Here is a 16,432-nt window from a genome sequence, read left to right on the forward strand (position 1 = left end):
TGGTCCTATGCAGTAGACACCCCCCATACCAGACAGTGATGCAGCCTGTCAGAATGCTCTCCACAGTACATCTATAGAAGTTTTTGAGTGTATTTGTTGATATGCTAAATCTCTTCAAACTCCTAATAAAGTATAGCCGCTGTCTTGCCCTTTTTATAGCTGCATCAATATGTTGTGTCCTGGCTAGGTCCTCAGAAATCTTGACACCCAGCAACTTGAAACTGCTCACTCTCTCCACTTCTGATCCCTCTATGAGGAATGCTATGTGTTCCTTTGTCTTACCCTCGCTTAAGTCCACAATCAGCTCTTTCGTCATACTGACGTTGAGTGCCAGGTTGTTGCTGCGGCACCACTCCACTAGTTGGCATATCTCACTCCTGTATGCCCTCTCGTCACCACCTGAGATTCTACCAACAATAGTTGTATCGTTAGCAAATTTTTAGATGGTATTGGAACTATGCCTAGCCACATAGTCATGTGTATACAGAGAGTAGATCAGTGGGCTAAGCACACACCCCTGAGGTGCACCAGTGTTGATCGTCAGCGAGGAGGATATGCTATCACCAATGGTTAGGAAGTCAAGGATCCAATTGCAGAGGCCTAGGTTCTGCAACTTCTCAATCAGGATTGTGGGAAAGATGGTATTAAATGCTGAGCTATTATTGATGAACAGTATCCCGACATAGGTGTTTGTGCTGTCCAGGTGGTCTAAAGCCGTGAGATCAGGTGGAGAGTCATTGAGATTGCATCTGCCGTTGACCTACTATGGTGATAGGCAAATTGCAATGGGTCCAGGTCCTTGCTGAGTCAGGAGTTCAGTCTAGTCATGACCAACCTCTCAAAGCATTTCATCACTATCGATGTGAGTGCTACCAGGTGAGAGTCATTAAGACAGCTCATATTATTCTTCTTAAACACTGGTATAACTGTTGCTTTTTTGAAGCAAGTGGGAACTTCCACCCACAGCAGTGAGAGGTTGAAAATGTCCTTGAATACTTCCACTAGTTGGTTGGCACAGGTTTTCAGAGCCTTACCAGGTACTCCATCTGGACCTTCCACCTTGTGAGGGTTCACTCTCTTTAAAGACAGCCTAACATTGGCCTCTGAGACAGAGATCACAGGGTCATCAAGTGCAGCAGGAATCTTCACAGCTGTAGTTGTGTTCTCCCTTTCTAAGCATGCATAGAAGGCATTGAGTTCATCCAGTGGTGAAGCATTGCTGCCATTCATGCTATTGGGTTTCGCTTTGTAGGAAGTAATGTCTTACAAACCCTGCCAGAGTTACCGTGCATCTGATGTCACCTCCAACCTCATTCGATTGAGACCTGAACTTAATCTAATCTGTTATTGCTCATTTGGGGTGTGAGCACGAGGTCTACATAGATGTAGACCAGAGATTTTTCCGGAAACAAAAGATTCTTGGAGAGGAACTTTGATCAGGAAGAGCATTCTAGCTCCTTTGGTTGCAATTTAAGAGATAAGTTACTTACCTGTTTGTGTAATTCCTTCAAAGCCAGTCTCTCTAAATGGAACCCATGATAACTCTGTTTTAAACCTCACAGCCAGATCCTCAAACAGTGTGGATAACAGATGCCTCAGATAATACTTGCTTTGGACATGCCTTCTTCCTATTGCTCCTATTGAGGAGGAGGTGCAGAAACCCAAAAGCACACACTCATATTTTAGGAACAGCTTCTTCCCCACCACCGTCAGATTTCTGAATGGACAATAAACTCATGAACACTACCTCACTATTTTCCCCTCTCTTTAAAAAAAATATACATTTCTTATGGTAACTTATTTATTTTTAAAATTCTGTATTGCAAAGTACTGCTGCTGCAAATCAACATATTTCATGACATACGCCAGTTATATTAAACTGGATTCTGATAGTCCTTTTAACTTCCATTTTAAATGATTTTCATACTAAAATTGGCTAAATATGAAAGGCTGGCTCTCACAGCCCATTTTCTAAACACTTGAATCTAATCAACAGAAATGTCATGAAATGCAATGCATAACTAATTTCAGCAAATTACTAGTTTTAGTGTTTGGTTTGTCAAGGCACAAAGGGATTAAAAAAAATAAAATAGCTTGTCAGGGCTCACTTTAGTTACCTAATAGATATTTATTGCAAAAACTACTTTCTTCTTTGTATTTTTGATGTTTCTGTCACATCTGATATTTAATTAAACATCATTACATTCAAATGTGGATTGGGATAAGGGAACAATTGGGGGTGATCTTGCACTGTCATTTCACTAAGCTGGCTCTCAGAGGCATGGAGATTGTCCATTTGCCTTCTACTCTACCCAACAGAAACTGTTCATCTCAATGCCAAAGCCTCCACTACCTTAGTCTACAGATCATGCTTACCACAACTGCTCATGGGTTGTCACAACAGCAGTGCTATATACTTGTGTTATCACAAGGAAGTTCCTGCACAACCTCAGTCATTTTCTTTTTGCGTTGAGTCAACTCAGAATGTATCTGGTGCTTTAATTCCAGTTTACAGGTACTTTACTTTCACAGCGATCTCAGCTTTCCAGATGTCCACTGATATATTTCCAAACAGGGATGTACAAATTGATGTTTGTGATTTAAGGATGCCAGCAATGATTCTCCAGTAACAGATTGCTTTTCTCGGCCGAACTTTCTCATACCAGGTGAGCATAGACAGTATAGAGAATAACAGAGAAAATCTCACTGTGGTGGGCTGTTGTTTCATGCACCGGTTTTACCATGCGTCTTCACAATGTTGATCTTGTACGTGCAGTCTAGCCTAACTCCAAAACTAAATTTGTGAAGTTTGTGAAATGGGCATTCTCTCCGCTAATGTTTGTTTATTGAGACTGTGATCGCCAAGGCATAAACCGCAGCAACAAACAACCTGCTGGAGGATCTCAGCAGATCAAGCAGCATCTGCAGGGGGCAAGTTAATATGCTACATCATGATGGATACCATTCCTTTGCTCCCCCGCTGGTCTGTATCTATGTGAGGCTGTCAACCATGGACCTACTTGTCTATGTGATACACAAGCCTGGGTAGTACAATACAGAGAGCAAGCTGTTGTCCCTGCAGCAGGCTCCCTCTCTCCAGGCAGCTGATGAATCCAAAGGAACTGCAGAGACCAATACAGTTTGGCACCAGTGTCGTCGCCAGAGCTGCCAGTGTTGACTCAACATTGGACTGCCTTCAGGTCCCCAGCTCCCGATTTTTCACCTGAGTTTATTTCCAGAACCTTCCCCATTAATGGGTATTGCTGCAAGGCAGCGAGGTTTCGGATCAGAGTTTCCCTTTGTCTGAATGAGCTGCCAGCCATGGCTAACGAGCCCCATATGCTCGAAGCGATTGGTTTTAAGGCATCAGTAGCCCGCTTTTGCCCCTTCTCCTGTCGGTGGAAACAGTTCCACCGAGTTTAGTAAGGCACACGAGGGTTAGGGGCTGGACTTGGTTGTCAGAGGCTATTTGATACTCATGCCATTGGGAGCATTTGATAGCTAGAGGGAGTTTATTCCCCACTACCACCACTGGCTACAACAACCTTGAGGAACCAGGATGCTTGTAGTGTCTAGTCTATGGTGCAGTCATGGCCTCACTGTTTATATATGAGAGGAGCGCACAGATTGTTGGAACAGATGTGTGAGTGTTTCGATAGATCGATAGGCTATTCATCTAAATGTTAAATCAGGAACACCAATGTGCTTCCTTGGGGTGGGCAGTTGCTTTGAAAACACCAGTAATTGTCGTTTTCTGACATTCAGTCGAACAGTGGTTTTCCACCGTGTTTGAATCAGACAGACAGAACACAGACCTTCCAAAGCAACGCAAGATCATTGATAAAACCTTCCACAATAAAAGCAACATCAGTAATTAGGTTTTTGCTTACCAAAGCAATATTCTGGAACTAGTTTAGTTCAGGAAGTACACTAAATTTACTGCTTGAGTGAAAGATGTTGCTGTTATTTCAGTCTGTTCTGGCAAATCGTGGTGGTGTGGCTGAATCCTTGAAAATGAAAATATGATTTTCTTAACAATGACCTTTCTCTGACAGTAAGACTGTGACCATATCCTTACCTCTGTCATTGCCATTCCATAAACAATCTGTACAAATCAAGACTATTTGTTCCTTGTCTTTGCTGAGGTCAGAATACAATTTTGGTTATGTATTACAATCAAATATTTCAAAAAAGGAAGAGATTTGATGAAGCTCAGTCAGTGCAGTTCTGCTGTTTATTCAGTTATGCAGTATAGACCTCTGATAATGCAGCAGAGATATTCAAAACTTAAAATTACAAGAACAAATTACAAAATCAATATTTCATTTCAAATGATAGAAAATGTTACATCCTTTGAATCTTTAAACTTTATCCCATAATTTTAATGAGAACATTAAAGTTAATTGCAAGTTGCAGAAATTACTCCTTGCTTACTCCACACACCACCCTCTGAAGTTCAACTCAGCAAACAGAAAAAAACAACCACCTGGAAGCAAAATAATGCTAATTTATACAGGAAATGCAAAATGCAATGAAATTCAACCCCACTGATTATCTGTAGCATTAACACCAGGGAATGCAGGATCAGAACCACCTCTCAGCATACACAATGGCTCTAAGTAATTTTTCTTCAACTGCATCAGAGGTGCTGTTGGAGTCGAGATGAGAGAGTCGTGGATCTGCACTAGAAGTCTGATCTACAGTGGGGAATGGAAAGTGAGGATGGTTTTGAGATTTGGCTCCATCAGACCCAAGGGGCCTCCTTGTCCACTGGTTGAAGATTAGCGATGTAGGAATACAAGAGGCAATAGAGGAGAGTGTCTGGGGAAGCCAGGGGTTGGCAGCAAAGGTTTTGGAGATCTAGCTATCCGAGATGTTGCATCCACAACTGTTGGAATGAAAAGGTAATGAGAATTAGAGGCAAGTGCCAATGAACGCAGGGAGCCAGAAGATTGGGAGAAGTGTGTGTGAAGTTAGTATGGTCAGGTACGGTAATGAAGGATAAAGAGTAAACATTGGAATTAACTTCATGGAGTCTCAGTCCAGCTAAGCATCGGCAAAGCTTTGCCCTGGGAAAATGCAAGCACGGTCTCTCTTGGGAAAATGTTGACCAATTTTGATCACTGCATGAAAAATGGTGGCGTTTGATGCACATCTAATGCAGAAACTGTGTCAGACACACAAAGGCAATTTATGCCAAGAGATGCCCATGTGAATTTGTGGAGGCACATGAAACAACTCAAAGGTTGTTATCATATTTCAACTTTGGAGAAGTTCATTTCCAGTTCTACAGCACTGACCAAATTTCTACATGGCTCTTAAGAAAATACTGCAGCGACATTTGCAGAAATGGAGAAATGATGAAATATCCTTCTTACTAAATCTGATTCTCTCTTAAACTTAAAGACTCTCAGATTGTGCAGCAATGGAGCAAAAAGATTATTCCTGCAATGAGAAGTGAAACAGATTGAATGATCCTGCAGCCAGAAAACTATATGGTGAGATACATGTCACAGCTACACAACAGAGCTATTTAACCATGGTAGCCACAGAATAACACTGCAAATAGTATAAAAATTACTTTGCATGGGATTTTTCAAATCTCGACACTTTGTGCAATCATATTAATAATAGTCTCTTGAAAACACTGAATATCAACCACCTGGGAGATTTTCTTTTCTTCAAATAACAATTAAAGTTAGTTCTAAGACTGACAATGCCCTGAAGAGGTGCATCTCCACTTCAGGGAAACACATGTTGGAGGTATAGGCTCTCTTTTGGTGGTTCAGTATATGGAAAATATACAAATACATTATTTCACAGAATAAGATAATCAGACTACATGGAACCCAACAATCTAATGTGCTTTTAGATTCAATATAAATGTTTACATACATTGTATACACTGCCTTAAAATGATCAGCCCAGGTTGGACTGCACCCTAACGCTATGACATATTGATATGCTTTATGCTTGATCTACTGCAAACAGAATCTTCAGTTTATCATGCCATCTGTCTAACTGATGCTTTTGCCTCCTAGGATCATAATCTTAGGAAGAGAGGAGTGAACTATTCTATTTGAAGAGTTAGGTGCTTTGCCATTAGATAAAAGCTTCCTATCGAAGATCAAACAGTGAAAAGTATTTCAATTAAGTTAACTATTTATCATCTTTATTACCAAAACTTTTCTAATTGGAATACAAACACTGCAGATGCTGACATGCCCTGGATCCCCAATCATACTGGTTACATACACTCCAAATATACTATCAATCTTAGTACAACCACAGTTAAATGCACTATCACTCCAAGTAATTACACTCCCATATGCTCAGATCAGTCCTGATATATCACTCCTCAGTCACACAATCACACCAATACATACTTATTCCATATGCACATATGGCTGGGACATGCACACATTGCTGTTCTAGTCCCTGCCCAAAATGTAATCACCTCCAGGTTCTGTCAAACATCACTCTAGGACGGTACTGCCAATACTTAATACAGTTACTCCAGATGGAGACAATATTCAGGCATACAATCAGAGAGATACTGGCAATGTCAGGATACCTAATCTGTCCAGAAGCAGAATTCAAGCACTGCCTATGGGATAAGTAAATGCTTAATAAATAATTATGGTATTTGAAAGTACCACACTGAGTGGTAAATCTCTCTCGAACAGCATCATAACCTGTTGGTATAGAATTCTGCAGATGTTTTAAACAGCTGACTTGTTGCCTTTAAGCATCCTGATGCTTGTTTTACGTATGCAGTCTAAGGATTTGGGTAGATTCAGTGGCTGATTAAGTTATTACAATACAGCTTTTCATTTGCTGTGCATTGAGTTTGCATAATCCTAGGATTGGGAAAAAGAAGTCGAAGCAGCTATAAACTGATTTTCAGGGCACATAATAAAGCTTTTACCACATTTAATTGCAGGTGGCATGATTTATGATGCAGATATTTAGTTACGGCATTGGAGAGAAGAATAACACAACACGAAAGACTTGAACAATGATGAACTTTTAAGTACAATCATTAGTTTAAAATCTTCAAAGCTCTGAGGAATGTTGCTGCATTCTCTGAACTTGAGCTTTGGCTTGATAACAACCCAGCTATTATGCTGTGCATGATTTGCACCCCAAACATGCTGATAGCCACCTTAAAAAGTCCTGCTTCCCCACCCCACCCCCCATGTCTTTCAAGGCATTAAAAATCCACAATAAATATTCAAAGCCTCCTTACAGCTCATGATGGTTTTCACCAAAAAAAAGTGCAAGATGTTTAAAATTCTGTATCAAAGTTGTAAGCAAATTACTTCACATGATGGCAGGCAGGTGCCCTCAGCTCCATTCTTTTATTTATTTCTCATCTTCTGCAAAATTGCCCCACAAATTCGCAAAGCTCCAAACTCTTATGAATTGCCCACATCTTGGAGGGTCACTCTTTATGACTGTGCACGTAATTCAGCTTTCTCTCCCCCCCACCCCGAGTGATGTAAACTTGCAGTGAGCTGTAGGCGCCAATTCTGAATTACAGTGATGTGGACGGCAGTTTTTTAAGTTCTCTGCGTTGAGCCAAAGTCGATGCCTTCACAGACTCCAGTTTCGGCGCTGGTGGAGAGCTGCTCAAGGCGGAGAACGTGGCAGCCATCGCCCCCTGGGTAGAAAAAAATCATAATTCTAATGCACAATCTGGAAACAATTTGCAGGACAAAGCACATGATATTGCATAGTTACTTGCCTCCGTTCATTAACACTGTTTTGGAGAGTACTCAGTGAACACTCTATATAAATGCTCATTCTCTCTCTCTCTCTCACACACACACACACACTCTCTCTGCTTTGTCAGTCTGCTGTCGCTGCGCTGAGTGTGCGCACTTTAATGAATTCTCTGGTATATTCTAGTAATGGTCCCAAAGGGTTGGCTTTTATGATGCCTTTCCCACCATACACGGTAGTAATCGGGATGCGTAATTAAGTATACGTTGTTTGTATACTGTAAGACGTAGTACCTCTGTTTATTTTGTAATACGATTGTAGCTACATTGTGGAGTGCATCACATTCTAATTCGTGTGTAGTTTTAAGTTAACCATGTTGGTAATTAAAGATGATATATCCTGGTGCCTAATAAACAGGGCTGTTCGCTCCCGGGGTGGGAGGGGAGAGGAGAAGACTCACTCACTGCCAGGAGTTCACACTAGACAAGTATGGAGTTATTATTGTTTACTGGTCGATACCTTTTTGCAAATACTGGCAGTTTTCTTTTCACTATTCTCACTAATCTTAGCAAGTTTGATTTTTGACGCACCTAATAAACACCTTTGCACAAAAGTGCTAAGTGACTTCAATTATTTTTTCCTTTGGACATAACCCACAAATCTAACACACTGATAATGGGTACATGAACATTACAATCTAGTGAAACATTTCAGTTGAATATTATGTAAATTTTCTTCAGGGTCTATACATCAAACCAGGGATTGAAAAGAATTCATGCCAGACTAGCACTGCAATAATTACTTCTGACTCCACTCAGCCAGATTTTCCAATCTCCTTTATGTCGATGAATCAGCACAACCTCTCACTCAAAAGTCAGCAAGACCAAGGAGCTGATCATTGAGGAGGAAGCCAGAAGTCCATGAGGCAGTTCTCAACAAGGGATTAAAGGTGGAGAGGGTCAGCAAAGAAGTGACACTACGAAGAAAACAGGGCAGCGCCTTTACTTATAAGTCTGCGAAGATTCGACATGTCATCTAAAACTCTGACAAACCTCTATCGATGTGCAGTGGACAGTATACTGACTGGCTGCATCAAGGCCTGGTATAGAAACACCAATTCCACATGCTTTCAAAAAGTAGGGGGATATGACCCAGTCCAGCACAGGCAAAGCACTGAGCACATCCTCTTGAAATGCTATCATAGGAAGCAGTGGACACCCATCACCCAGACCATGGTCTTTTCCCACTGCTGCCATCAGGAAGGACGTACAGGAGCCTCAGGGCTCATACCACCAGGTTCAGGAACAGTTACCAGTCAACTATCAGGCTCTTGAACCAGAGGAGATGAGTTCACTCACCCCATCACAACCTATGGACTCACTGTCAAAGACTCTTCTGTTCTTGATATTTATTGCTTATTTACTTATTTATTATTACTACTTCTTTTGTTTTCTTTCTCTTTGTATTTGTACAGTTTTTTGGCTTTTGTACATTTCTTATTTGTCCTGTTGGGTGCAGTCTTTCATCGACTCTATTTTGTTTCTCAGATTTACTGTGTATGCCTGCAAGAAAATGAATCTCAGGGTTGTATATGGTGACATATGTACTTTGATAATAAATTTGCTTTGAACTTGCTCTTCTATGAAGTGGCTAGAAATACCAGAGCACCAGACTGACAGAACAGTCCTCATGTTTGCTTCGCATATGTATTGACAAATCATGATGTATTGTGAAGGATCACACTCAGACAGGAGGATCCTGATGCACGTGGCCAGTACTGTGCCACAAGTGGAAATGCAAGAACCTCTGCCCCTGGTTACACCAACGCCCCTGGAGCAGGCGAGAAGACAGGGATGGAGTTCGGAAGAACGTACCCTCCACTCAGACGAACCGGATGTGGGTGTAGGAGACGTGCAGATTCACAAATGACACCAGGGTTGGTGGAGTGAACACCAGTGCAGAAGATAAGCTTAGGCTACAAGGATATATTGATGTGTGAGTGAAATAGACTGAGAATGGGAGATGGGAGTTTAATTCAGTGAAGCAATATACTTTGGGAGTACCAATGATGCTAGGACATATCATGATCCTAGGGAGTCCTGAGGAACACAGAGAACTTAGAATCAGAATCAGGTTTATTATCTTTGATTCACAATCAGTGGCCACTTTATTATAGAATCTTAGAAAAGTACAGCACAGAAATGAGCCTTTTAGCCCTGCCAAACCACTTAAATTACCTACTCCCATCGACCTGTCCTGGGAACATCGCCCTCCATACCCCTACCATCCACATACCTATCCAAACTTCTCTTAAACATTGAAATCAAGCTCGCATGCAGCTCGTCCCATGTACTTACATCCCTCTGGATGAACTTTCCCCTCATGTTCTCCTTAAACTTTTTGCCTTTTCCGCCTCAACTCATTACCTCTAGATGTAGCCCCACCCAACCTCAGTGATAAAAGCCAGTTTGCATTTACCCCATCTAAAGGTACCTTTTGCACCTAATAAGGTGGCGACCGAGTGTATGTTCATGCTCTGCTGCACCTAATAACATGGCCACTAAGTGTGTGTTCTGTTGCTGGAGCCCATCCACTGCAAGTTTCGACATGCTGTGCATTCCGAGATGCTCTTCTACACACCACTGTCGTAACACATGGTTATTTGGGTTACTGTCATCTTCCTGCCAGCTTGAACCAATCTGGCCATTCTCCTATGGCCTTTGTCACGAACAAGACATGTTCACTCACAGAAGTGACACTCACTGGATGTTTTTTTTTGGTTTTTTGCAACATTCTCTGTAAACTCTAGAGTTGTTGTGATGGAGATCAGCAGTTTCTGAGATACTCAAACCACCCAGTCTGGCACAGACAAGGTGACTTAGATCACACTTCTTCCCCATTCTGATGTTTGCTCTCAGCAACAGAACCTCTTGACCACGTCTGTATGCTTTTATGCAGTGAGTTGCTGCCACGTGATTGGCCGATTAGATACTTGCATTAACGAGGTGCTCAGGTGTACCTAATAAAGTAGCCACTGAGTATTATGGCAAGATAGTTGATTAGTTTGGCAGCAGCAGTACACTGTGGTACAAAAAAGTTACTATAAATTACAGCAAGTATATATAGGTAAATAATGCAAAAAGAGAGCAAAACATTGAGCTGGTGTTCATGGAGGGGAAGAAACCTTTCCTAACATGTTGAGTGTGTGTCATCAAGCTCCTGCAGCTCATATTAAGGTTAGTAATGGGAAGAGGAGGCGTCCTGGATGGTGAAGATCCTTCATGATAGATGCTGTCTTCCCGAGGCATTGCCTTTTGAAGATTTTCGTGATGGTGGGGATGTTAGTACAGTAACTATGAAGGAGCTGGATCACGATGCGAATCTAAGGATCTGTAAAGGTGGCAGTGTAGGGAGGTAACATGTCCAAGGCAGCAGAAGGGGTACTGGCCCTCAACAGTTGGGGCACTGAACACAACAGCAAAGAGGTTACGTTCCAGATTTGTTAAAATGGTCAGACTTAGCTGCAGTACTGTGTGTAGTTGCGGTCAGAGCACCACAAGGAAGGTGTGATAGCAGTGCAGACGGTACACATTCACACGTTGCCAGGGATGGAGCAGAGAGTGGAGGCTAGGCCTGTTTTCCCTGGGGAAGGGGAGTTTATGTGGGGACTTTAATGAGCTTGACATCCCGCTGGGCAAGCTGGCTCTTTAGCAGCTGATCTCAGTCTCCTGGGGAAGAGAAGGTTATGTGGGAACATGATACGAAGGCATAGATAGGTAAATTTTCAGGAAACTATTCCCCTTATTGGAGGCAATTAAAACTTGAGGACAAACTTAAAGTAATGGGTAAATGATTTAGAGATGAGTTGGGGGGGGGGTTCATTTTTCCACCTAGAGTGGTGAGTACCTGGAACAAACTGCTGGAGAGAGTGGAGGAAGCAGAGTTGCTGATAGCATTTAAGAGGTGCTTAGACAAGCAATTAACTTGCCATGGCACAGGTGGGCAGGGGCCAAATGCTGGAAGACTGGATTAATGTGGATGGCTGCCTGCTGGCCAGCACGGATATGGTGTGGTTAGAAATATTCACATGCTGTGTGACTCCATAACCAACTGCTTGTCCACAATGACAGACAACCTACTTTAACGAGCTTGACATCCTGCCGGGCAAGCTGGCTCTTTGGTAGCTGATCTCGGTTCACAATCCATTGGTGTTTCAGGACTTGTTTTGCTGTGAGGCGCTGGTGTGGGTCAACGTGCAACATCTTGGAGACAAGGTCCTGTCAATAAGGAATATTGTAACGTATGGATCAGTTAACTGAAAGCAGCAATAACAAATCTGTTGCTCAACAAGAAATTACTCAAGGAATTGGATTAAAACAGGAACTTATATTCGTAGCACTTATAACTGTAAAAATACAACTCAAAGCACCTCCATGAAGAAATATCAGACAGAAATTAACACTGGGCTAAGGAAGGTAAATGAGAAGAGCAGTCACAAGGTTAATTGGGGATGAGCGATACGCGGGGCCATAAAGGGAACAATAGAAGCATTTAAGGAAGGTAATTACAAAGTTCTATAATTTGAGGTGGTGATATGTCTCTATCAAAGGAGGTGTAGGGTGCTCCTTCCACCTGCTAGCCCGCAGGTCACCCTTGGGCAAGGAGTAGCACCTGCTTAGCGCCCCCTCCCCCAATCAGGGTGACGTGAAGTCATGACTGCAGGTGGTGGATGGTGTACGAGCAGCCAGGTCCTGGTTATGTGACAGCTGATACCAGGCAATCTCTGAAGAATATTGATAATGGCTGGGGTTACCCACCTTGTAAGGACACTGCAGAGAAGGCAACAATGGCAAAGCACTTCTGTAGAAAAGTTTGCCAAGAACAATCATGGTCATGGATAAGGGGAAGACCATGATCACCCTCATCATATGACATGACATGTAATGATGATGATGATGAAGAATTACACAGCACAGCACTTAAGTAGCCAATCTGGGGCTCAGGAGGGAGAAACGTGGACAATACCACAGTAAGTTCTATAAAAGAGGACCTGAACAAAATTACCAATCTGACCAGCAGTGTGGCAAGATGGGGTCAACGGGGAGGGAGGGTCTGAACATGATTGCAACTAGTAAAATGAGTATTTGTAAACTTTGGTAGGGGTTAATCAAATTGCTAGAGGTATAGACAAGGTAAGATGAGGCACTGGTGGTTATGGGTTTTTCCCAGGGTGAGAATATCAAGTGGAGAGCAGAGGTTTAAAGTGATAAACAGGCAGATGAAAAAACAGGGAAGAGAGGGAAACATACCACGTGCAGGCTGATGGTATTAAATTGACATGGTTGGCGCAGATGTGATTGGCAGGCAGTGGCCTGTTTCTGTATGCCACTGTTCTGTCTTCTAAGTACCATGAACATAGATATAACACAGAACATAGTGGGATCCAGGATCAGCCATGATGGAATGGCGGAGCAGACTCGACGAGCTGAATGGCCTAATTTGCCACCATTGTCTTACAGTAATTAGGGAAGACAATACTGACAATAGAAGCAAACCTCCAATAAGCTGTCATCAGCTCCCAGGGATTTAATCATCATTCAATTCCAGTCTTTTCAATAGGTCAGCATATAATGTCAATGAACATCAGGAAAGTGATGATTCTCTCTCATCTTCAGTTGCCTGTGCATCACCTACAATTTTCTTAGACAATCCAGATAGCTGAGAAACATGCACCTCTTTTCTTGATAACACAGAAGGTTAGTCGACTTCAATGTTGTAAACACATTTCACATACCACCTTGTTAATAGACTTAATTTTAAAAAAATTAAACTGACCTTTGCCGCAGAAGAGGCTTTGTCCCAGTTCCCACCCTGTAGGCTGTAGCGACCACTCCCAATCCTGGCTAGAATCTCACTAGGCGTGTCATCTGGGCCATTAGCAAATGGGGTATAGCTGGTTTAAAATGACCAAAGACAGAAGGCATCGGTTAAAAAAGCAAAGTTCTGTACTAGCAATATGTGCAGCAACTTTAACAGCCTGATATTAGAATTAGAATCAAGATCAGGTTTAATATCACTGGTTTACAGTATGTTATGACATGTGTTGTTTTAACGCCGGCAGCAGTAAATTTCAATACACAATTTAAACTGTAAATTATAATTTAAAAAATATACAAATTGAATAAGTCGTGCATAGAATGAGAAGAAAAATAGTAAGATAGTGTTCATAGGTTCATTGTTCATTCAGAAATCTGATGGCAGAGGGGATGAAGCTGTTCCTGAACCGTTGAGTGTGTGCCTTCAGGCTCCAATACCTCCTCCCTGATGGCAACAATGACAAGGAGGCATGTCCTGGGCGATGGGGGTCCTTAATGATGGGCAACATTGCAATTGAAAACAGCAAGGGTATATTCAGACACTACTAAACATAAAAGTGTTCTGCAGGGTAACCTCTCAATAATCCCCTAGAAACAACATCAGTCCCTCATCCAGACACCAACATTTCACCCACAGGGGGTCTCAACCTTTTATGTCCTGTCTCTCTAAACACCAACAAAATTATTGAAAATAAATCAAAAGAAACTAAAAGTCATGCAGTTGTTATCAGATAGCATACTGTGAGCAGTTTTGGCCCTCTTATCGAAGGAAAGTTGTGTTGGCATTGGATGGGGTCCAGAAGAGGTTCATGCGAATGATTCCAGGAACGAAAGGAATCATATGAGGAAACATATGAGGAAAGTTTGACAGCTCTGTGCCTACACTCGCTGGAGTTTAGAAGAATGAGGGGAATCTCATTGAAACATATCGAATATAGATGGAGTGGATGTGGAGAGGATGTTTCCTATAGTGGAGTAGTCTAGGACCATAGGGCACAGCCTCTGAATAGGGGGACGTCCATTTAGCACAGAGATGAGGAAACATTTTAGCCAGAGGGTATCTGTGGAATTCATTGTCACAAGCAAACACGGCCAAGTCACTGGTATATTTAAAGTGGAGGTTGACCTTTTCTTGATTAGTCAAGGCATCAAAGATTATGAGGAAAAGGCGAGAGATTGGGGTTGAGAGGGATAATAAATCAGCCATGATTAAATGATGGAACAGACTGATGGGCCGAATGGCTTAATTCTGCTCCTATGTCTTATGGTTAAATATGCTGCTCATTGTGTACCAAGTGCTGATTTTGGCTAAATCTTTTACAGCTGAACCACTGCTTTTAAGTTTTCAGATAATAATGGAGGTAAGATAAGTGAAATTAATGCTTCGCTTAGTTTGAAAACTGACCTTTATCGCACTACTTTAATTTACAGTTCTCTTTTGGTCTACAAAGGTCTAACTGAGATATCTCATCATTGCAAAACCAAACCTGAATATAAATTTGCAGGTACCGTATCTTTATGATGACCCCATCTTTGCAGCAGGACATAATAGTCTTAGTCACATGGTTATTAATAGAATTGGAAAGTTCAGCCTTTTAAACAGCAGCTTAACCAAACACAGATTAAAATAGAAACATTGTCTCTACAATCTAGAAATTCATCTGCCTTGTTAACACTCCCTCTCATGAATCCTGAAATGCACACTGCACTGTAGATAAATATCATGCAGAAAAAAAATTAGGATTCAAGTCTATTGGCAGGGTTCTTTTTGAAAAGCAAATGGTTAAAAACATTTACATTCTTATCACCTCCAAATGCTTCACACAAATTACTCATCCAGGAAACAGAGACAGGCAGTTTGTCCACCGCAAACTTACAGTACAATGTGGTAAGGCTTAAATTATCTGTATTATTTTATTATTTATTTAGCGGTACAAGCGAGGAATAAGCCCTTCTGGCCCAAAGACCAACTCACCTATGTAACCCTAGCCTAATCACAGGACAACTTACAATAACCAATTTATACTTTTATACTTTATATTTTATTGTCACCAAACAATTGATACTAGAACGTACAATCATCACAGTGATATTTGATTCTGCGCTTCCTGCTCCCTGGATTACAAATTGATAGTAAGTATTAAAAATTTAAATTATAAATCATAAATAGAAAATAGAAAAATAGAAAGTAAGGTAGTGCAAAAAAACCGAGAGGCAGGTCCGGATATTTGGAGGGTACGGCCCAGGTCCGGGTCAGGATCCGTTCAGCAGTCTTATCACAGTTGGAAAGAAGCTGTTCTCAAATCTGGTCATACGAGTCTTCAAACTCCTGAGCCTTCTCCCGGAGGGAAGAGGGATGAAAAGTGTGTTGGCTGGGTGGGTCGTGTCCTTGATTATCAATTAACCTACTAACCGGTACACCTTCGGATTGTGGGAGGAAACCGGAGCACCCGGAGAAAACACACACTCTTCATGGAGAGGACGTACAGATGGCGTCAGAAGTGAACTCGAAACTCCTACTCCTTGAGCTGTAATAGCGTCACCCTAACCACAACGTCACCGTGCTGTCCTAATTATCATTCTTTTGCTAACTTCACAACAGAATGTTGGTGAGACATCAGACAATCTCCTTGGACTTTGAATATTGTTAAGACTCATTGGCTTCTTCCTCTCTGCCATCCAATTTCTGAATGGACACTGAACCCATGAACACTACCTCACTACATTTTTTCTCTTTTTGCACACACACACGCACAGAGATATATATATATATATATATATTTACTGTAATTCAGTTGTTTTTCTCTATTATTATGTATTGCATTGTACTG

The 16,432-nt window shown here is 41.7% G+C and overlaps 1 protein-coding gene across 4 annotated transcripts in view; it reads right to left on the reverse strand.

Annotated features, from left to right (window-relative positions):
• Window positions 1-7,011: 7,011 nt before the first annotated feature.
• rps6ka1 (ribosomal protein S6 kinase a, polypeptide 1) overlaps window positions 7,012-16,432 on the reverse strand; it is a 172,947-nt gene continuing 163,526 nt past the window's right edge. For all 4 annotated transcript variants that reach the window (XM_072247336.1, XM_072247335.1, XM_072247338.1 and 1 more), the window contains 3 exons: window positions 13,561-13,678; window positions 11,865-12,002; window positions 7,012-7,663 (listed from right to left, as the gene is read on the reverse strand). In XM_072247336.1, the coding sequence (XP_072103437.1) occupies window positions 7,538-7,663; window positions 11,865-12,002; window positions 13,561-13,678 (382 nt within the window). In that variant the 3' untranslated portion in view covers window positions 7,012-7,537. The remainder of the gene's footprint in view (window positions 7,664-11,864; window positions 12,003-13,560; window positions 13,679-16,432) is intronic.

Source organism: Mobula birostris, chromosome 30, assembly GCF_030028105.1.
Source record: "Mobula birostris isolate sMobBir1 chromosome 30, sMobBir1.hap1, whole genome shotgun sequence".
Lineage (NCBI taxonomy): Eukaryota > Metazoa > Chordata > Chondrichthyes > Myliobatiformes > Myliobatidae > Mobula > Mobula birostris.